Genomic DNA, 23,771 nt, shown 5'->3' with positions numbered 1-23,771 from the left:
GTACACACACCGGGAAACTGTACACAAACCAGCGGCACTGTACACACACCAGTGACCATGTACACATACCGGGGGGGCCCTGTACGCAAACCGGGGGGCCCGTACGCAAACCGGGGGCCCCGTACGCAAACCCAGCGGCCCCGTACGCAAACCGGGGGGCCCCGTACGCAAACCGGGGGGCCCGTACGCAAACCGGGGGCCCCGTACGCAAACCCGGCGGCACCGTACGCAAACCGGGGGCCCCCGTACACAAACCGGGGGGCCCCGTACGCAAACCGGGGGCCCGTACGCAAACCAGGGGGCCCCGTACGCAAACCAGGGGGCCCCGTACGCAAACCAGGGGGCCCCGTACGCAAACCAGGGGGCCCCGTACGCAAACCAGGGGGCCCCGTACGCAAACCAGGGGGCCCCGTACGCAAACCAGGGGGGCCCCGTACGCAAACCAGGGGGGCCCGTACACAAACCAGGGGCCCTGTACATGCACCGGGGGCCTGTACACACACCAGGGGTCCTGAACACACACCGGGGTCCCTGTACACGTAACGGGGGCCTTGTACATATACTGGGGCCTTGTAAACGTACTAGGGCCCTGTACACACACGGGGTGAATCGGGTGTAGTGTGAATCAGTCAACGTGTGGATCTGTTACAGTGCGATTCGGTTACAGTGCGATTCGGTTACAGTGCGATTCGGTTACAGTGCGATTCGGTTACAGTGCGGATCGGTTACAGTGTGATTCGGTTACAGTGCGATTCGGTTACAATGTGATTCGGTTACAGTGCGGATCGGTTACAGTGCGATTCGGTTACAGTGCGATTCGGTTACAGTCTGATTCCGTTACAGTGCGATTCGGTTACAGTGCGATTCGGTTACAGTGCGATTCGGTTACAGTGCGATTCGGTTACAGTGTGCATCGGTTACAGTATGATTCGGTTACAGTGTGATTCGGTTACAGTGCGAATCGGTTCCAGTGCGGATCGGTTACAATGCGATTCGGTTACAGTCTGATTCGGTTACAGTATGATTCGGTTACAGTGTGATTCGGTTACAGTCTGATTCGGTTACAGTATGATTCGGTTACAGTGTGATTCGGTTACAGTCTGATTCAGTTACAGTGCGGATCGGTTACAGTGCGCATTGGTTACAGTGTGATTCGGTTACAGTGTGATTCGGTTACAGTGCGATTCGGTTACAGTATGAATCGGTTACAGTGCGCATTGGTTACAGTGTGATTCGGTTACAGTGTGGATCGGTTACAGTGTGATTCGGTTACAGTGCGCATTGGTTACAGTGCGATTCGGTTACAGTGTGATTCGGTTACAGTGCGCATTGGTTACAGTGCGATTCGGTTACAGTGTGATTCGGTTACAGTGCGCATTGGTTACAGTGTGATTCGGTTACAGTGTGGATCGGTTACAGTGTGATTCGGTTACAGTGTGATTCGGTTACAGTGTGGATCGGTTACAGTGTGATTCGGTTACAGTGTGATTCGGTTACAGTGCGCATTGGTTACAGTGCGATTCGGTTACAGTGCGCATTGGTTACAGTGCGATTCGGTTATAGTGCGATTCGGTTACAGTGTGATTCGGTTACAGTGCGCATTGGTTACAGTGCGATTCGGTTACAGTTCGATTCGGTTACAGTGTGATTCGGTTACAGTGTGATTCGGTTACAGTGCGCATTGGTTACAGTGTGATTCGGTTACAGTGTGATTCGGTTACAGTGTGATTCGGTTACAGTGCGCATTGGTTACAGTGCGATTCGGTTACAGTGTGATTCGGTTACAGTGCGCATTGGTTACAGTGTGATTCGGTTACAGTGTGGATCGGTTACAGTGTGATTCGGTTACAGTGCGCATTGGTTACAGTGCGATTCGGTTACAGTGTGATTCGGTTACAGTGTGATTCGGTTACAGTGCGCATTGGTTACAGTGTGATTCGGTTACAGTGTGATTCGGTTACAGTGCGCATTGGTTACAGTTCGATTCGGTTACAGTGTGATTCGGTTACAGTGTGATTCGGTTACAGTGCGCATTGGTTACAGTGCGATTCGGTTACAGTTCGATTCGGTTACAGTGTGATTCGGTTACAGTGCGATTCGGTTACAGTGCGATTCGGTTACAGTGTGGATCGGTTACAGTGTGATTCGGTTACAGTGCGCATTGGTTAGAGTGCGATTCGGTTACAGTTCGATTCGGTTACAGTGTGATTCGGTTACAGTGCGCATTGGTTAGAGTGCGATTCGGTTACAGTTCGATTCGGTTACAGTGCGATTCGGTTACAGTGCGATTCGGTTACAGTGCGCATTGGTTAGAGTGCGATTCGGTTACAGTTCGATTCGGTTACAGTGTGATTCGGTTACAGTGCGCATTGGTTACAGTGCGCATTGGTTAGAGTGCGATTCGGTTACAGTGCGATTCGGTTACAGTGTGATTCGGTTACAGTGCGCATTGGTTAGAGTGCGATTCGGTTACAGTTCGATTCGGTTACAGTGTGATTCGGTTACAGTGCGCATTGGTTACAGTGCGCATTGGTTAGAGTGCGATTCGGTTACAGTGCGATTCGGTTACAGTGCGATTCGGTTACAGTGCGCATTGGTTAGAGTGCGATTCGGTTACAGTTCGATTCGGTTACAGTGCGATTCGGTTACAGTGTGATTCGGTTACAGTGCGCATTGGTTACAGTGCGCATTGGTTAGAGTGCGATTCGGTTACAGTGCGATTCGGTTACAGTGCGATTCGGTTACAGTGCGCATTGGTTAGAGTGCGATTCGGTTACAGTTCGATTCGGTTACAGTGTGATTCGGTTACAGTGCGCATTGGTTACAGTGCGCATTGGTTAGAGTGCGATTCGGTTACAGTGCGATTCGGTTACAGTGTGATTCGGTTACAGTGCGCATTGGTTAGAGTGCGATTCGGTTACAGTTCGATTCGGTTACAGTGTGATTCGGTTACAGTGCGCATTGGTTACAGTGCGCATTGGTTAGAGTGCGATTCGGTTACAGTGCGATTCGGTTACAGTGCGATTCGGTTACAGTGCGCATTGGTTAGAGTGCGATTCGGTTACAGTTCGATTCGGTTACAGTGTGATTCGGTTACAGTGCGCATTGGTTACAGTGCGCATTGGTTAGAGTGCGATTCGGTTACAGTGCGATTCGGTTACAGTGTGATTCGGTTACAGTGCGCATTGGTTAGAGTGCGATTCGGTTACAGTTCGATTCGGTTACAGTGTGATTCGGTTACAGTGCGCATTGGTTACAGTGCGCATTGGTTAGAGTGCGATTCGGTTACAGTGCGATTCGGTTACAGTGCGATTCGGTTACAGTGCGATTCGGTTACAGTGCGCATTGGTTAGAGTGCGATTCGGTTACAGTTCGATTCGGTTACAGTGCGATTCGGTTACAGTGCGCATTGGTTAGAGTGCGATTCGGTTACAGTTCGATTCGGTTACAGTGCGATTCGGTTACAGTGTGATTCGGTTACAGTGCGCATTGGTTACAGTGCGATTCGGTTACAGTTCGATTCGGTTACAGTTCGATTCGGTTACAGTGCGCATTGGTTACAGTGCGCATTGGTTAGAGTGCGATTCGGTTACAGTGCGATTCGGTTACAGTGCGCATTGGTTAGAGTGCGATTCGGTTACAGTTCGATTCGGTTACAGTGCGATTCGGTTACAGTGTGATTCGGTTACAGTGCGCATTGGTTACAGTGTGATTCGGTTACAGTATGATTCGGTTACAGTGTGATTCGGTTACAGTGTGGATCGGTTACAGTGCGATTCGGTTACAGTGCGATTCGGTTACAGTGTGATTCGGTTACAGTGTGGATCGGTTACAGTGTGATTCGGTTACAGTGTGGATCGGTTACAGTGTGATTCGGTTACAGTGTGGATCGGTTACAGTGCGATTCGGTTACAGTGTGATTCGGTTACAGTGTGATTCGGTTACAGTGTGGATCGGTTACAGTGTGATTCGGTTACAGTGCGATTCGGTTACAGTGTGGATCGGTTACAGTGTGATTCGGTTACAGTGCGATTCGGTTGCAGTGCGATTCGGTTACAGTGCGATTCGGTTACAGTGTGATTCGGTTACAGTGTGATTCGGTTACAGTGCGATTCGGTTACAGTGTGGATCGGTTACAGTGTGATTTGGTTACAGTCTGATTCGGTTACAGTGTGGATCGGTTACAGTGCGATTCGGTTACAGTGCGATTCGGTTACAGTGTGAATCGGTTACAGTGCGATTCGGTTACAGTGCGATTCGGTTACAGTGTGAATCGGTTACAGTGTGATTCGGTTACAGTATGATTCGGTTACAGTGCGATTCGGTTACAGTGCGATTCGGTTACAGTTCGATTCGGTTACAGTGCGATTCGGTTACAGTGCGGTTCGGTTACAGTGCGATTCGGTTACAGTGTGATTCGGTTACAGTGTGATTCGGTTACAGTGCGATTCGGTTACAGTGCGATTCGGTTACAGTGCGGATCGGTTACAGTGCGCATTGGTTAGAGTGCGATTCGGTTACAATGCGATTCGGTTACAGTGCGATTCGGTTACAGTGCGATTCGGTTACAGTGCGGATCGGTTACAGTGCGCATTGGTTAGAGTGCGATTCGGTTACAGTGCGATTCGGTTACAGTGCGATTCGGTTACAGTGCGATTCGGTTACAGTGCGATTCGGTTACAGTGTGAATCGGTTACAGTGCGGATCGGTTACAGTGCGCATTGGTTAGAGTGCGATTCGGTTACAGTTCGATTCGGTTACAGTGCGATTCGGTTACAGTGCGCATTGTTTACAGTTCGATTCGGTTACAGTGCGATTCGGTTACAGTGCGATTCGGTTACAGTGCGATTCGGTTACAGTGCGATTCGGTTACAGTGTGATTCGGTTAACGTGTGAGCTGATCACTATTCTGTGTACAGTTTCGGGGCTACAGCTTTGTGTGAGGTTACTGCGTTAATTTTAACGCTGTGCTTCAATCCTGGAGGAGCCCTTAATAGAATAGAATCATAGAATCATCGCACACTGATATTCACACAGTCAAGGCCAACTGGAGGTTAGATTTTGAACGCACACTTACCCTGATTTTGGCAGGTCGTTGCTAATTGAGGTTTGCGTAGTGCCCGAGATGTTTCCCTTGTGCACGGTAAGCAGATGGGCCTACAAATAGAAATAAATCATCGAGAATAGGATTAATTCCCAAACATACACCGGTACCCAGGAGCCTGGAGATTACCGTCGGTGATACCAACAGATAAACAGGTTTTCCTGGGATATCCATGGGAATTCCAATCATCCTGTGCCTCCTGTGGTTGACTCGATTATCTGGATTAGGTCGTGTCTCTCTGTATGGAACGAGTGTCACACACTAACTTCCTGTAAGTATCACAATTCCTTCCTCGAACACGGTCCCGACACATTTTACCCATCACACTTTCCCACTCAAATCTGTCTGTAATCCTTTCACCTCCACAAATTTCCCTGTCCCTCCCCTCCATCACCTTTCCCCTTCACCTCTTCACTCTCACCCTTACACTCTCACCTTTCCCCTTCACCTCTTCACTCTCACCCTTACACTCTCACCTTTCCCCTTCACCTCTTCACTCTCACCCTTACACTCTCACCTTTCCCCTTCACCTCTTCACTCTCACCCTTACACTCTCACCTTTCCCCTTCACCTCTTCACTCTCACCCTTACACTCTCACCTTTCCCCTTCACCTCTTCACCCTCACCCTTACACTCTCACCTTTCCCCTTCACCCTTACACTCTCACCTTTCCCCTTCACCCTTACACTCTCACCTTTCCCCTTCACCCTTACACTCTCACCTTTCCCCTTCACCCTTACACTCTCACCTTTCTCCTTCACCCTTACACTCTCACCCTTACACTCTCACCTTTCCCCTTCACCTCTTCACCCTCACCCTTACACTCTCACCTTTCCCCTTCACCCTTACACTCTCACCCTTACACTCTCACCTTTCCCCTTCACCTCTTCACTCTCACCCTTACACTCTCACCTTTCCCCTTCACCCTTACACTCTCACCTTTCCCCTTCACAGTCGCACTCTCACCCTTACACTCTCACCTTTCCCCTTCAGCCTTACACTCTCACCTTTCCCCTTCATCCTTACACTCTCACCTTTCCCCTTCACCCTTACACTAACACCCTTACAGTCTCACCCTTCCCCTTCACCCTTGCACTCTCGCCCTCTCGCCTTTCTTCTTCACCCTTACACTCTCACCCTTACACTCTCACCCTTACACTCTCACCTTTCTTCTTCACCCTTACACTGGGCCCTTTTCTCACCAGGCCCCATACACACTAATCCTGATTCACACTCGTCCCTATTCACACTAATCCTGATTCACACTCGTCCCTATTCACACTAATCCTGATTCACACTCGTCCCTATTCACACTAGTCCTGATTCACACTCGGCCCTATTCACACTAGTCCCGAATCACACCGGGCCCTATTCACACTAGTCCTGAATCACACCGGGCCCTATTCACACTAGTCCTGAATCACACTAGTCCCTATTCACACTAGTCCCGAATCACACCGGGCCCTATTCACACTCGTCCTGAATCACACCGGGCCCTATTCACACTAATCCTGATTCACACTCGTCCCTATTCACACTAGTCCTGATTCACACTCGTCCCTATTCACACTAGTCCCGAATCACACCGGGCCCTATTCACACTAATCCTGATTCACACTCGTCCCGAATCACACCGGGCCCTATTCACACTAGTCCTGATTCACACTCGTCCCTATTCACACTAGTCCCGAATCACACCGGGCCCTATTCACACTAGTCCCGAATCACACCGGGCCCTATTCACACTAGTCCTGATTCACACTAGTCCCTATTCACACTAGTCCTGAATCACAACGGGCCCTATTCACACTAGTCCTGATTCACACTCGTCCCTATTCACACTAGTCCCGAATCACACCGGGCCCTATTCACACTAGTCCTGAATCACACCGGGTCCTATTCACACTAGTCCTGAATCACACCGGGCCCGATTCACACTAGTCCTGAATCACATCAGGTCCTATTCACACTAGTCCTGAATCACACTAGTCCTGAATCACACCGGGCCCTATTCACACTAGTCCTGAATCACACCAGGTCCTATTCACACTAGTCCTGAATCACACTAGTCCCTATTCACACTAGTCCTGAATCACACCGGGTCCTATTCACACTGGTCCTGAATCACACTAGTCCCTATTCACACTAGTCCTGATTCACACTAGTCCTGAATCACACTAGTCCTGAATCACACCGGGTCCTATTCACACTAGTCCTGAATCACACCAGGTCCTATTCACACTAGTTCTGAATCACACTAAGCCCTATTCACACTAGTCCTGAATCACACTAGTCCCTATTCACACTAGTCCTGAATCACACCAGGTCCTATTCACACTAGTCCTGAATCACACTAAGCCCTATTCACACTAGTCCTGAATCACACTAGTCCCTATTCACACTAGTCCTGAATCACACTAGTCCCTATTCACACTAGTCCTGAATCACACCGGGCCCTATTCACACTAGTCCCTATTCACCCTAGTCCTGAATCACACTAGTCCCTATTCACACTAGTCCTGAATCACACCGGGCCCTATTCACACTAGTCCTGAATCACACCGGGCCCTATTCACACTAGTCCTGAATCACACTAGTCCCTATTCACACTAGTCCTGAATCACACCAGTCCCTATTCACACTAGTCCTGAATCACACCGGGCCCTATTCACACTAGTCCTGAATCACACTAGTCCCTATTCACCCTAGTCCTGAATCACATTAGTCCCTATTCACACTAGTCCTGAATCACACTAGTCCTGAATCACACTAAGCCCTATTCACACTAGTCCTGAATCACACTAGTCCCTATTCACACTAGTCCTGAATCACACTAGTCCCTATTCACACTAGTCCTGAATCACACCGGGCCCTATTCACACTAGTCCTGAATCACACTAGTCCCTATTCACACTAGTCCTGAATCACACCGGGCCCTATTCACACTAGTCCTGAATCACACTAAGCCCTATTCACACTAGTCCTGAATCACACCGGGCCCTATTCACACTAGTCCTGAATCACACTAGTCCCTATTCACACTAGTCCTGAATCACACTAGTCCCTATTCACACTAGTCCTGAATCACACTAGTCCCTATTCACACTAGTCCTGAATCACACTCGTCCCTATTCACACTAGTCCTGAATCACACTAAGCCCTATTCACACTAGTCCTGAATCACACTAAGCCCTATTCACACTAGTCCTGAATCACACCAGGCTGTGTTCACACTGAATGCTAAGTGGACTATAAGGAATCATGCTGTGCACCATCGATCCATGACACTGGAGCCTCAGGATAAATGCAGCCGTTAAATAATCTGAACGTGGTAGATCTTATGGAACAGTTTACTCAGCGATCCCACTCTTGCACTGAGTCACGTCGATTGACAGCAGCATGATTTGCAGGATTGGTGCTATAATGTTGCAGTTGTAACTCTAACCCACTCTCCCGTCCAGTGAGATTCCTTACTGAGAGCACGGGGTTACTGGAACAGTAAGGTACCAGTCAGTGGGGGTGGGGGCACTGGTCGGACCCCATCTTGAGCACCAAGTCCAGTTCTGGTCATCGAGGCCCAAGGGAGACGTTGAAACACTGAAGGCGATGTGGGGAGGAGGCAAGACGCTGACCCCAAGTGTCAGGTTGGGGGGGGGGTCTGAGTTATCAGGAAAAGACTGGAGAAACTCGATCTTTTCAATCTGCTCATGTCTGAGAGGCGACCTTATAAAGGGATATAAGATAGGGGAATGATACCCGGACTTCAAGGGTTAAGTTACGAGGAGAGATTACACAAATTGGGGTTGTATTCTCTAGAGTTTCGAAGGTTAAGGGGTGATCTGATCGAAGTTTATAAGATATTAAGGGGAACGGATAGGGTGGATAGAGAGAAACTATTTCCGCTGGTTGGGGATTCTAGGAGTCGGGGGCACAGTCTAAAAATTAGAGCCAGACCTTTCAGGAGTGAGATTAGAAAACATTTCTACACACAAAGGGTGGTAGAAGTTTGGAACTCTCTTCCGCAAACGGCAATTGATGCTAGCTCAATTGCTAAATTTAAATGTGAGAGAGATAGCTTTTTGGCAACCAAAGGTATTAAGGGATATGGGCCAAAGGCAGGTATATGGAGTTAGATCACAGATCAGCCATGATCTCATCCAAATGGCGGAGCAGGCACGAGGGGCTGAATGGCCTACTCCTGTTCCTATGTTCCCAAAGGGGAATGGAAAAAAAATAAATGGGGAAAATCATTTCAAAGTCCATTGCATGAACAGGGAAAGGGGTCACAGGGTCAAAGTGGTTAAAGGCCAACCTTGAACTGATAACAAGAAGGATTTCACGCAAAGAGTGACTAACATCTGGAATGGACTCCCAGTTGGAGCGGTGGAGGAGAGAACCCTGCATTATTACTCCAGGTACTGGTTCAATAATCAACTGGAGGCTGCATTGGGGGAAGGTCTCCCTCTGGTTGGATGTCCGGAGATGACCTTCCTCGCAAGCAATCATCTTGCGATCTTGTTAATTTACCCTGTCGAGCGAAGGCACGGTTACCTGACTGTCGCTGAAAAATGTAATTCTTTCTTCAACTCAATCAAAGCTGCATCGTAGTCATAAAACTGGCTGATATTCGCAGCCTGCTTTCCCACCAGGTTGTACTTTGGATTTTGGTAAATATCCTTTACTCGGTAAGCAGTGTGTTTGTCACCTGTGTAAGTAGATCAGGAGAAAGAGACGGCACTCATTAAACTGAAGGGATCTTGCGCATCGCTCCACCATTGGCGGCCGTGCCTTCAGCCGCCTGGGCCCTAAGCTCTGGAATTCCCTCCCTAAACCTCTCCGCCTCTCTCTCTCCTCCTTTAAGACGCTCCTTAAAACCTACCTCTTTGACCAAGCTTTTGGTCACCTGTCCTAATATGTCTACGTGGCTCAGTGTCAAATTTTGCCTGATAGTCGCTCCTGTGAAGCGCCTTGGGACATTTTTACGACGAGCAAGTAGCCGTTGTTGTTGTGTATATCACTTCTAAAATAAGGCAACTCCATTCCTAAACTCCTCGCCTCGTCTCCCCATCTTAAAAACCATCTTTTTGACCACGTCTTGGGGCTTCCTTCCTCGTTCTCTGGGCATGACTCATTGGCCGTTCCTTCATCCTATTTTGTTTTACTCTCTCTCCCCTTGCTGTAAAGCACCTTCTAGGCTGAGAATGTGCTAAAAGTGAAAGGTGGGAGGTTAAAGAGAGGTGAGGGGGGCTTTGTATCTACATTAAAGGCGCTCTATAAATGCAGGTTGTTGTAATCGTTGTTGCTGTTGGTGGGACTGACGTCCTCAGCACTGAGCTTATCCCCACTGGTAGCGTCTATCAGGAAATCATGCATGGTGGTGGTCAGAGGGTCGGTCTTAAAGAATTTCCTGGAGCCTCTTGACCTCTGCGCCTGAGTTCATAAAACCTACCCTTCAGCGTCCGCTGGGCTCAAACACGGCCAAAGTCGATGGGATGAAAATCTCCCCTGTGGATATAAGGGGTTAATCCAGCTACTGGTGAATGTGTTGCAAGGTGGTTGGTGTGACATATTTACACTGGTAAAACAGAAAGACTTGCATTTATATAGCGCCTTTCATAACCTCAGACATCCCAAAATGCTTTACAACCAATGAAGTACTTTTTGAAGTGTAGTCACTGTTGTAATGTAGGGAAACGCGGCAGCCAATTTGCGCACAGCAAGATCCCACAAATATGTGGCGATGGCCATATAGTCTTTTGTAGTGATGTTGGTTGAGGGATAAATATTGGCCAGGACACCGGGGAGAACTCCCCCTGCTCTTCTTCGAAATAGTGGCCGTGGGATCTTTAACATCCACCTGAGAGGGGCAGACGGGGCCTCGGTTTAACGCCTCAAAGGAAAGGCGGCACCTCCGACAGTGCAGCACTCCCTCAGTGCTGCACTGGGAGTGTCAGCCTAGGTTTTGAGTGGGACTTGAACCCACAACCTTCTGACTCAGAGGTGAGAGTGTACTGGTAAGGGGGACACTTCCTGAAGTTGAGGCTCAAACATATCGTTGGGGCAGAATAGAGGGGCAGAAGGGTTTGCTCTGTATTTGGTCGCGCTTTACCTGTCCTGGGACTTCTTGATAACTGATACTACAGTGTTCCACTTCCCCAGCAGGAATATCTGGTCACTTGGATGATTATCCAGTTTACAACGACAAAATTAGAAAAGGCCATTTCTCCTCACTTCTCCCATAAAGCCCATGTCTACAATCTACCCTATCATGGATTCTACCACACCAAGTTGTGAGCAGCCCCATTGGGCAGTCTAGTCTTTCCTGCACCTTTATCTTCTTATGTTCCTCATTCAATCTCCTAAGAGACCTGAAACACCCCTGTTGGGTGATCGTCAAAGGCAAGACCCAGAACATTCCTCCATTCTCATGTCTCCGTTATTCAACGCTGACCTTGCTCCCCCCCCTCACAGGGAACTTGACCCTCAGAGCCCCAACAGTGGAGTTGCCATGGGATCCCATGGAGTCAGTCGATCTCCCTGTAACTACAGTCCCATTCCTGGGCAAATATTTCCTTAACTGCTCTGAAATGGAGCCAGTCAGCTTAGGCTGAACCGTTTTTGTGGGACGTCACGATCGTTCGTGTTGATCAAAGGGTGTGGCAGCCTAGCGGTTTACCAGAGGTTAAAGGTCCCAACGCCACCATGGTTAACCACGAAAGTGAACTCAACGGGGGTGAAACTGGCAGGAGCTCGAGGCCGGAGATGGGGAGCCAGCCGCCCCGTTTTACACCCTGCCGATATTCCTGTCTGCAGCGGAACGGGGGTGTGAAAAAGGCCGGCCAATTTGTTATCGCCCGTCTCCCGCTTCCGCCCAAGGCCGATTTCACCCTTAGTCATGCAACACAGGAGTAGGCCATTTGGCCCATCGTGCCCGTGCCGGCTCTTTGGCAGAGCTGTCCTATCGGTCCCACTCCCCTTTCAAGTCCCTGCCCTGGAGGTAATGTAAGGAATTGGCAAGAAGTGTTGTGGGCTCCCTTAAGGGGCATGGGGCCCCCCTCGTCACCTGGCTTTTCCTGTATTTGTTGGACCGCAAGAGAATTGGAAAATGAAGCCTTACCGACTTCCACCATGATATTTTGGATGTCAGACCTCGAATGCACCTCTTTTAGGCAGTGAGCAGCTGTCAGCACATACCTCTGCGACACAATGGATCCACTGCACGAGCCGATTCCCTGTGGGGAGAAGGAAGCTGCGCTCGTTACTGTGTCCTCCATGCCCTGGGGAAGGCCAAGGGGTAGGTAGGGAGCCGGCCAGCGAGAAGGCGGAGAGAGCGGAGGAGGAAGGGGAGGGGTGAGGGAGGACAAGGAGCGAACACAACCTCACGGTGCAGGGGAAGAACGAGTTAAGAGGAGGAGAGAGCGCTGATACCATTACAGTCGGGGTGTGTAGGGCAGTTCGGAGAAGTAATCATCGTAGGGGCACTGGGTCAGTAAAAAGAACTTGCATTTATATAGCGCCTTTCACGTCCTCAGGATGTCCCAAAGCGTCTCATAGCCAATGAATTTCCTTAAAAGCATAAGTCACCGGTGTAATGTAGGAAACGTGGCAGGTCTATTTTGTGCACAGCAAGATCCCACAAACAGCAATGAGATGTATGACCAGTTGATCTGGTTTAGGTGATGTTGGTTTGGGGATGATTATTGGCCCAGGACACCGGGGAGAACTCCTCTACTGTCCTTCCAATACCCCTATAGGATCTTTTACTAAAGAGGCAGATGGGTCCTCGGCTTTAATATCCCACCTGAGAGACAGGACCTCCGACCCAGGAACGGACAGAAAATTAGACGCTGGGGAGCGTGCAATTTCCTGATACGTGCTCCTAGGAACAGAGGAACAGGAGGAGGCCATTCAGCCCCTCGAGCCTGTTCCACTATTCAATCAGATCATGGCTGATCTGTATCTTAACTCCATTTACCCGCCTTGGTTCCATGTCCCTTAATACCCTTACCCAACAAAATTCTATTAATCTCAGTTTTGAAATCTTTCAATTGACCCCCGGCCTCAACAGCTTTTTGGGGGAGAGAGTTCCAGATTTCCACTCCCCTTTGTGTGAAGAAATGCTTCCTGACATCACCCCTGAACGGCCTGGCTCTAATTTTAAGGTTATGCCCCCTCGTTCTGGACTCTCCCACCAGAGGAAATAGTTTCTCTCTATCCACCCTTTCAAATCCTCTAAGCACCTTAAACACTAACACACGGTGCAGATACCCACTGAAGCAGACATACCCTTGATGTTGGACACATCGTCATAAGCAATTCGCATGAGTTACTTTTAATAATAAACGACAGTATGTCGTAGTGAAATACATTTTACAAAAGTTGGTGGTGTGTATGGTTTCATTACTAAAGAGATCTATAAGAATGTGTTATGTCAGGTGAGAATCTGTAACAGATAGGGTTGTAACTCACAGTGAGTGGCCTGGTTCTCTGAAGACAGAAGCCATTAAATAATGGTGGTAACACTTGGTACACAGGGGGGTCTCTGCGTTCGAGTGTAAAACCTACCGGGACTCGGATAACAACGTGCCAGGGGTGTCTCTTCCATCCAATGGCAGTAGGATTTTCATCAGCAACTCCACACAAATTGCCAATTGTGGAAAGATCTACAAACAGGCGGAGGTACGACAGGTTTTGGTATAATATTCCCAAAGCAACACTACCGATGATCTTTAGAATTACTTTTGGAAAGGAAAGCAGGAGCCACAACTTGGAATTGTGAACACAAACCGAAACATTACAGTAACGAGCAACACCCAACAAGTCACTAGTGCTAAACCATCCCTGTACCAACAAGTCACTAGTACTAAACCATCCCTGTACCAACAAGTCACTAGTACTAAACCATCCCTGTACCAACAGTCACTAGTACTAAACCATCCCTGTCCCAGCAGTCACTAGTACTAAACCATCCCTGTACCAGCAGTCACTAGTACTAAACCATCCCTGTACCAACAGTCACTAGTACTAAACCATCCCTGTACCAACAGTCACTAGTACTAAACCATCCCTGTCCCAGCAGTCACTAGTACTAAACCATCCCTGTACCAGCAGTCACTAGTACTAAACCATCCCTGTCCCAGCAGTCACTAGTACTAAACCATCCCTGTACCAACAAGTCACTAGTACTAAACCATCCCTGTACCAACAGTCACTAGTACTAAACCATCCCTGTACCAACAGTCACTAGTACTAAACCATCCCTGTACCAACAGTCACTAGTACTAAACCATCCCTGTACCAACAGTCACTAGTACTAAACCATCCCTGTACCAGCAGTCATTAATACTCAACTATCACCTCTCTCATCCCCCAAGTTTCCTTATTATTAAGGAAGGTATCGGGTGTTACTGTTGGGTGAATGGTGTAATATAAAGATGGTTTTAAATTGTAGCAACTGGGACCGTCCCCCTCCCCACGATAAAGCTTGCCAGTCCTCCGGTTCTAACTATGAGAGTGACACTAACTCTAGTCAGTGTAAATTTGTTCCATGAACATTAATTAAGGGAACACTGTTTAACAAAATGAAATCCATACCTAATATATCATTGAAAGATTTTACCAAATCTGTGGTGTTTTTTACAGTGAAATAATGTCTTTCCCCATTTTTATGAGACGACAGCGAGTTCAATTCTCCTTTATCCACATCCTCGGATACTCCAAATGTGTACATATCTGTAAGAGAACAAGCAGTACGCCGTGGATACCGAACCACCTGAATCGAGGATGGACAATATTCGCGCAGGCCCCTGAATCAGAACATCAACCTGTGGTTATTTGGACTTTTAACCTAGAATAAAAAAAGTCTCACAGTGCTTCACCGAGGCGCGAGGGGGGGGGGGTGGGGGGGGAAAAATCGCAGACTGGCGTTGGTCGAGAAGTCATTGTGGCAGAGCGCTCAACACAGTACCAGGGGGGGGTGACGGAGCACAGTCTGTACCTGCGACTCCCCATAGGGAAACCCATCATTTCCATCGGGCCACCCGTCGGCAGCTGCCAGATATTCCTCCACGGGGAGGGGAAGCAGGTAGAACTATGCTGCGTCACACTATTGTACGAACGTCCAACCCGTTCCGGTGAAATCCCTTTGTCCGCTATTTTAACGGAGAGCATTGTTTTCTTCGTTCCTCGGTAGTTTGGTGGCGGTTATCCCCGCCTGTCATGCGGTGAAACCGGAGTTCAATTCCCTGACGGGTAGGTTAACTTATTGAAACACGTAAGATCCCGAGGGGGGCTAGAAGGGGTAGATGCTGAGGGGATGTTTCCCCTCGCGGGAGAGACTAGAACTGGGGTCTCCCGTTGAAGGCGGAGATGAGGAGAAATTTTTTTTTTCTCTCAGAGGGTGGTGAATCTGTGGAACTCCCCGTCCCCAGAGAGCGGGGGAGGCAGGGTCATTGAATATTCTTTAAGGCTGAGTTAGATCGATTCCTGATTAACACGGGAGTCAAAGGTTATAGTGGGTAGACGGGAAAGTAGGGTTGAGGTCACAATCAGATCAGCCGTGATCTGATCAAATGGCAGAGCAGGCTCGAGGGGCCGAATGGCCTACTCCTGCTCTTAATTCGTATGTTCGTAAGGGATTAGTGCCTCTGTGGGACAGCAGACACCAGGGTATATAGTACAAGGAGGCTAAGCCTCTGCGTGATGATATCGCACGACGTGATTTGCAGCCTAATAGGACAAGCAATTGCGCTTCAAGAGGGGCCCTGGGTTTTGAAGGTGGGGTCAGCCTGCCTCCTCGTTGCAATTACTTTGCCTGCTTCAGCTGGAGCGCAAGAAAAGAACCGGGAACGGCTCTGAATCCCAGCCCGGTCACTATCCTAGGCCGGGGGGGGCCGCGAGCGGAGGCCCAGAGGCACTGACTATAGCGGGAGTGGCGAGATCTGAGAAGCAAAATGAGGGTGTAATAGATATCATCCAGAGCTGCGACCTGACGATCTCGGAGGGCCTTACCGTGCACAGTTCTGGTCTCCATGTTACAAAAAGGATACAGAGGGACTGGGGGAGCTGCAAAAAAAAAGATTCACAGGGACGATGCCAGGACTGAGGGGTTCTACCTGTCAGGGGGGATTGTCGGACAGGTGAGGCAGCCCTCAGCCTCAGCCGTGTGGCCCCCCCCCCGACATTTACCTCTGCTTCCTCCTGGTGCTGAGTGCCGAGATAAGATTGCCACCTTTGGACAAATTTAAAGCGGTGCGGGGAGGCCGGACGGCGGTGCGGGGAGGCCGGACGGCGGTGCGGGGAGGCCGGACGGCGGTGCGGGGAGGCCGGACGGCGGTGCGGGGAGGCCGGTCGGCGGTGCGGGGAGGTGGGCTCACCGATTGAATTGCTCGTTACTTTATGGCTGCAACGTCTTTGAGACGGGAGAGTGAATTGTGGGCCCACTCCTCATTAATGACGTCATTGGAACTTTGTGAGGTCACAGCAGGAGGAGGCCATTCAGCCCCTCGAGCCTGTTCTGTCATTCAATGAGATCACGGCTGACCTGCATCTTAACTCCATTTACCCACCTTGGTTCCGTATCCCTTAACACCCTCGCCTAACAAAAAATCTATCAATCACAATTTTGAAAATTTCAATTGACCCCCAGCCTCAACAGCTTTTTTGGGGGGGGAGAGTTCCAGATTTCCACTCCCCTTTGCGCGAAGAAGTGCTTCCTGACATCACCCCTGAATTTTAAGGTTATGCCCCCTCGTTCTGGACCCTCCCCCTAAAATGTCTGTCCCCTCCGGCCGCCCCCAGTTATCCATTCGGCCCAACGGGTCCATGCCGGTGTTTATGCTCCACACGAGCCTCCTCCCTTCTATTCCTTTCTCCCTCGTATGTTTATCGAGCTTCCCCTTAAACGCATCTGCGCTATTCGCCTCAACCACTCCACGTGTCAGTGAGTTCCACATTCTCCGGGTAAAGAAGTTTCTCCTGAATTAGGGACAATTCAGCCGGCCCTTTAATTAGGGCACAATAACCCGCCGCAGATTCCCGGAAATTCCTACGCTCGCTGTGTCACCCGCTGCCCCCAAGAGCCAGAATTTGGTGACCGATGCAGACAAGATACGAGGGCTCTTACAGAGCACAGCGACGTACAGATATATGGAAGAAAGTATCTCAGCCCCTGAGGAGCTGATGAGGATACTGGTGACACTCTCGAGGCAGTACAAAGAAGGTTCACTCGGCTAATCCCGGGGATGAGGGGGCGGACATATGAGGAGAGGTTGAGTAGATTGGGACTCTACTCATTGGAGTTCAGAAGAATGAGAGGCGATCTTATTGAAACATATAAGATTGTGAAGGGGCTTGATCGGGTGGATGCGGTAAGGATGTTCCCAAGGATGGGTGAAACTCGAACTAGGGGGCATAATCTTAGAATAAGGGGCTGCTCTTTCAAAACTGAGATGAGGAGAAACTTCTTCACTCAGAGGGTGGTGGGTCTGTGGAATTTGCTGCCCCAGGAAGCTGTGGAAGCTACATCATTAAATAAATTTAAAACAAATAGACAGTTTCCTAGAAGTAAAGGGAATTAGGGGTTACGGGGAGCGGGCAGGAAATTGGACATGAATTTAGATTTGAGGTTAGGATCAGATCAGCCATGATCTTATTGAATGGCGGAGCAGGCTCGAGGGGCCGATTGGCCTACTCCTGCTCCTATTTCTTATGTTCTTACTCACCGAGGTAATCGTCCGTTTTATTCTGTGCAAGGACAAAGTGCCTTATTCGATCCGCTGCCCATTTGGGGTTGCCTCCCATGTTTGATTTTCCTGAAACGCAAGAAATTGTCTAAGACTCAAAGAACTCGCCTTTTATGCAGCACCTTGTCAGGATGTTTTAAAGCACTTCATGGCCAATCAATCAATTTGATGTGCGTTAACTTGTTATCCAACGTAGCAGCTGATTCTAAGCATAGTGTAGCACTGTTCCCACTGGCAGGAGGGTCGGTAACCAGAGGACACAGATTTAAGCTAATTGGCAAAAGAACCAGGGCGGAGATGAGAATATATTTTTTTTACGCAGTGAGTTGTGATGATCTGGAATTCACTGCCTGAAAGGGCGGTGGAAGCAGATTCAATAATAACTTTCAAAAGGGAATTGGATAAATACTTGAAAAGGAAGAATTTGCAGGGGTATGGGGAAAGAGGAACAGGGAGTGGGACTAATTGGACAGCTCTTTCAAAGAGCCGGCACAGGCACGACGGGCCGAATGGCCTCCTTTCTGTGCTGTAGGATTCTATGATTCTAGCAAGATCCCACAAACAGCAAATTCGGTCAGTGAATCTGTTTTTGGTGGTGTCGGTTGAGGGAGGGCTGTTGCCCAGGACAACGGGAGAATGCCCACCTCTTCTTTGAACATTTCTACGGGATCTTGAACTGCAGGTGGCACCGCTCTCGCCTCTGAGTCACGGGGTCGCGGGTTCAAGTCCTGCTCTCGGACTCGAGCACATCCATAATCCAGCCTGACCCTACGGTGCAGTACTGAGGGAGTGCTGCATTGTTGGGAGGTGCTGTGCTTTGATTGAGACTAAGCTAAACCCCCACCACCCCCACCCCTACGCCACCCACCCCACCCCCTCCCCACCACCCCACCCCGCCCCGCCCCACCTGCCTCTGGCTCTGGCTCTTGTAGATGTTAAAGATTCTGGGAGCTAGATTCCTCGGAGAGGCCTCCCATTTGTCCGCTGTAACCTCCAGCAGAAGAGCTGTGGAGAGTCCAAAACAACGGTGCAAAAACCATGGCAGGAATGGTGCAAACAGGGGTTAAAATGGCAGGTGGGGGGGAGGTGGGGGGTTAAGATGGCAGTGGGGTGATTATGATGGTGGTGGGAGGGGTTAGGTCGGAGGTGGGAGCGGTTAGGATGGAGGTGGGAGGTGTTAGGATGGTGGTGGGGGGGTTAAGATGGCAGTGGGGGGGTTATGGTGGTGGTGGGGGTGTTGAGATGGCGGTGGGAGGTTTGAGATGGCGGTGGGGGGGTTAAGATGGCAGTGGGGGGGTTATGGTGGCGGTGGGGGGGTTGAGATGGCGGTGGGGGGGTTGAGATGGCGGTGGGGGGGTTGAGATGGCGGTGGGGGGGTTGAGATGGCGGTGGGGGGGTTGAGATGGCGGTGGGGGGGTTGAGATGGCGGTGGGGGGGTTGAGATGGCGGTGGGGGGGTTGAGATGGCGGTGGGGGGGTTGAGATGGCGGTGGGGGGGTTTGAGATGGCGGTGGGAGGTTTGAGATGGCGGTGGGAGGTTTGAGATGGCGGTGGGGGGGTTAAGATGGCGGTGGGGGGGTTAAGATGGCGGTGGGGGGGTTAAGATGGCGGTGGGGGGTTAAGATGGCGGTGGGGGGGTTAAGATGGCGGTGGGGGGGTTAAGATGGCGGTGGGGGGTTAAGATGGCGGTGGGGGGGTTAAGATGGCGGTGGGGGGGTTAAGATGGCGGTGGGGGGGTTAAGATGGCGGTGGGGGGGTTAAGATGGCGGTGGGGGGGTTAAGATGGCGGTGGGGGGGTTAAGATGGCGGTGGGGGGGTTAAGATGGCGGTGGGAGGGTTAAGATGGCGGTGGGGGGGTTAAGATGGCGGTGGGGGGTTTAAGATGGCGGTGGGGGGTTTAAGATGGCGGTGGGGGGGGTTAAGATGGCTGTGGGAGAGTTAAGATGGCGGTGGAGGGGTTAAGATGGCGGTGGGGGGGGTTAAGATGGCGGTGGGGGGGTTAAGATGGTGGTGGGAGGGGTTAAGAGGATAATCCCTGTCATTGAGGATTAGCAGGCTATCCAACAATGGATGGCTTCACAGCCAATCCTGTTCTCAGCTAATACTTTTTTTTTTAAGGATTTGTTCTCGGGAATTCTCGGGCAGGGCCGGCATTTATTGCCCGAACCCCTAGTTGCCCCTCGAGGAGGTGGTGATGGCCCCTCTCTCCTTTGAAGTGCTGCATCGTGATATTGATGGTGCTAGGTAGGGAATTCCAAGGTGTCGACACGGCAACAATGAAGGACTGGTGATGGATGGCGTGTGACTTTGGCTGGGAACTTGGACGGCTGACCTCGATGGCTCTTGGTCCTTCTCGCTGGTAGAGGTCGCAGGGAAGGGAGGTGCCGTCGGAGTGACCTCAGTGAATTGCCGCAGTGTGTCCTGTAGATCGTCATATACTGGGGCGTGGATATTGACTGTGGTGACATGGGCGGGGCGGGGGGGCGGCCAATCAAGAGAACTTCTCTGTCCTGGCGAGCGTTCCATCACGCTCCTGACTTGAGCCTCGCAGGGGACGGAGAGGCTTTGAGCAGGGGATGGGGAGCTGACCCATCATCACAGCCTCTGCCCTGCGGTCGTAGCTGCAGTGAGGGCACGGCTGGTCCAATTACGCTCCTGTAGGATTAACCCTTCCTCCCAACCGCCTCCCCTCCCGAAAATACCCCGCAGTAACAAAGGGTGCTCACCATCAGTAAACAATATCGTGACGAATCTTATTTTAGCCCAGTCTGCCTTAAACTGGGTCTTTGAGAAGACCATCATTTTATGCACCTCTTTCAATGCTTCATGGATGTTGGTGCCTCTCTGATCTCCGTGGGCTACAAACAAAGCACAAAAAGTGAAACAAGAGTTTGATTTTTTTTTAAATGGCATAGGAACACAGGGACAGGAGGAGGCCATTCAGCCCCTCGAGCCTGTTCCGTCATTCAATTAGATCATGGCTGATCTGTACCTGAACTCCATCTACCCACCTTGGTTCTATAACCTTTGCCAAACAAAAATCTATCAATCTCTGTTTCAAATTTTTCAATTGACCCCCAGCCTCAACAGCTTTTTGGGGGAGAGAGTTCCAGATTCCCACTCCCCTTTGTGTGAAGAAATGCTTCCCGACATCACCCCTGAACGGCCCGGCTCTAATTTTAAGGTTCTGCCCCCTTGTTCTGGACTCCCCCCACCAGAGGAAATAGTTTCTCTCTATCTACCCTATCAAATCCTTTAATCATCTTAAACACCTCAATCAGATCACCCCTTAATCTTCAATCCTCGAGGGAATACAAGCCCAGTCTGTGCAACCTGTCCTCGTAATTTAACCCTTTTAGCCCCGGTATCATTCTGGTGAATCTGCCCTGCACCCCCTCCAAGGCCAATATATCCTTCCTGAGGTGACCCGAACTGAACCCAGTCTCCAGATGGGGGTCTAACCAGAGCTTTACATAAAGCAGGTGAGGCAGATCTTTAGATCTTAAGATGGATATGGTTAAGGAAGGCCATTTGCCCATCTTAGAGCCCACATTTGCCCCATCGCAGTATCCGGACTGCTTCTTGAGTGATTCCAGGCTTTTTGTCTCCACCACTCCGTGCATTGGTCTCCCTACAATGAAGAGTGAAATCCAATGAAGAATAAGGTGGGCGTCTGACCCTGCGCATGCCCCATTCTTGCCGGGCCGGTTAGGTTAAAATCGGGGGGCCTTGTGTGAAGGACTTCCTGACCCCAATGCCAAGTTGGCCGTTTGCTGGTTTCAATCTGTCTCCCCCTTCTCCAACTGCCATGTTCAATTTGAAGAAATAGGGAACTGAGGAGAAACTTCTTTCCCCAGAGAGTGGTGAGAATGTGGAACTCGCTCCCACAAGGAGTGGTTGAGGCGAATAACAGAGATGCATTTAAGGGGAAGCTGGATCAACACGAGCGAGAAAGGAATAGAAGGATATGCTGATTGGGTGTGATAAAGTAGGGAGGGAGGAGGCTCGTGTGGAGCATAAACACCAGCATAGACCAGTTGGGCCGAATGGCCTGTTTCCGTGCCGGAAATTCTATGTAATTCTACGTAAAATGCTCTGGGTTGACACCTTTAACTTGCTACACGTAGGAGCCTAAAGGAAATACAGGACTGCACCTGGCCTGCCCCGAAAACAAACTGCACCCCTCAATCGCCAACCACCTCAATTCTATCGAATTCTCCCTCGCATCTTTCCCCGCTGCCTCCCTGGACTCTGCACAACGGAGAATATGATTAGTTCAACCTCAGAACTCCAAACGCTGGGGGAGTGGGGAGAGGAGGAGAAGAAACCAGAACCACACTCGCTGAAGGACGAGTGCAGAGCAAGTCCAAAACTCACCAGAGTGAGAGACAGCAATGGAAGCCAGGCTGTCACAGCATGCATTGCGACAATGAAAGCACTCTATTAAAAACTGCACAGCTGACGGTGGGGGGAAGATCTCACGCATGGGACTGGTCCGTCCTGCTGAACGGCAACGCTTATTTTAACATGATGGAGAAGGGGGGGAATATTGCAAGCCAGGCGTATATTTTACGATGCACTTGTACAACGTATGTGGGGTGGAGGAACAGAGGTCCCAGGGAGCGAGAGGCTGGTCAATGTTGGCGGACATGGGTCACAGGACCGTGTCAAGAAGCTACTGCGTTACATCGAGTCTACGGCACAGAAACAGGCCATTCGGCCCAACAGGTCCATGCCAGCATTTATGCTCCACACGAGCCTCCTCCCTCCCGACTTCATCTCACCCTATCAGCATATCCTTCTATTCCTTTCTCCCTCATGTGTTTATCCAGCTTCCCCTTAAATGTATCTCCACTATTCGCCTCAACTACTCCTTGTGGGAGCGAGTTCCACATTCTCACCACTCTCTGGGTAAAGAAGTTTCTCCTGAATTCCCTGTTGGATTTATTAGTGACTATTTTATATTTATGGCTTCTAGTTCTGGTCTTCCCCACAAGTGGAACCATCTTCTCTACATCTACCCTATCGAACCCTTTCATAATCTTAAAGACCTGGATAAGGTCACCCCTCAGCCTTCTCTTTCCTAGAGAAAAGAGCCCCAGCCTGTTCAGCCTTTCCTGATAAAGATATCCTCTCAGTTCTGGTATTAAAGCGTTACACAGGGGTACAAGTAGTTTCTCCCCTGCCGGTTGAGTAACCAGATAACTGGCCTTTGGATTCCCTTCTCACCCACAGTGGTGCTGGATTTTCAGTGGGCTGAAAGTTCTCCCTCCTCTTATTGTGAGTGGCTCCTGACCCTGACCCTTTCTCTAAGCTCCCCGGGCTCTTCAATTTCAAACCACCGCCGCTGCCAAAAGCCCTGAGGAAATTCACCCACAAATAGCTTCACAATGATAACTGATATGAGGCCATCAATGGGCTGCCATTCGTGCCCCAACCCTTCAAAACGTAGCTCACCTGAAAACTTAGATTTCTCAGAATTATTTAACAAATCAATAATCAGATCAGGATCCGAACTCCCTTCATTGCTGATATCAGCCAACACTATTGGCTGTGATGCATACGTTATAATCCCAAACCTTGGTCTGACGTCAAAACTTGCAATCTAGGAGGCAAAAAAAATAATTCAAAGTCCAGGGGATGTTAGCCAAGTGAATATTAACAATATTAACAATCGTACACCTACTCTATAGTCAGAAGATGAAAGGCTCGAGCTCCACTCCAAACAAGCCCGGCGAGTGGAGACTAGAACAGGGTCTCTAAATGCCGGATTGACATCCCGAGGGGACACTCGAGTCTGGACAGAGTGACCACTGGCTCAGGGGTGATATTCCCGCCTCTGAGTCAGAAGGGTTGGGTTCGAGCCCCACTCCAGGGAACGGCGACCAGAGCACCGGGTCTCGATACTGGACTCATGTCCAGCAG

At 50.0% G+C, this 23,771-nt stretch overlaps 1 protein-coding gene across 1 annotated transcript in view; it reads right to left on the bottom strand.

Moving 5' to 3' along the window:
• Window positions 1-23,771, bottom strand: part of LOC137305075 (complement factor B-like) — a 47,309-nt gene that overhangs the window by 7,464 nt on the left and 16,074 nt on the right. Inside the window, exons 7-14 of the mRNA XM_067973852.1 lie at window positions 23,304-23,451; window positions 20,573-20,704; window positions 17,827-17,916; window positions 14,699-14,836; window positions 13,670-13,767; window positions 12,222-12,336; window positions 9,656-9,809; window positions 5,078-5,157 (exon numbers count right to left, since the gene is read on the bottom strand). Coding sequence (XP_067829953.1) covers window positions 5,078-5,157; window positions 9,656-9,809; window positions 12,222-12,336; window positions 13,670-13,767; window positions 14,699-14,836; window positions 17,827-17,916; window positions 20,573-20,704; window positions 23,304-23,451 — 955 coding nt within the window. The remainder of the gene's footprint in view (window positions 1-5,077; window positions 5,158-9,655; window positions 9,810-12,221; window positions 12,337-13,669; window positions 13,768-14,698; window positions 14,837-17,826; window positions 17,917-20,572; window positions 20,705-23,303; window positions 23,452-23,771) is intronic.

The sequence above is a fragment of the Heptranchias perlo genome, chromosome 39, assembly GCF_035084215.1.
Source record: "Heptranchias perlo isolate sHepPer1 chromosome 39, sHepPer1.hap1, whole genome shotgun sequence".
NCBI classification, from domain to species: domain Eukaryota; kingdom Metazoa; phylum Chordata; class Chondrichthyes; order Hexanchiformes; family Hexanchidae; genus Heptranchias; species Heptranchias perlo.
Note: the sequence above shows the minus strand (reverse complement) of the source record. Positions and strands in the feature narration are given on the sequence as shown.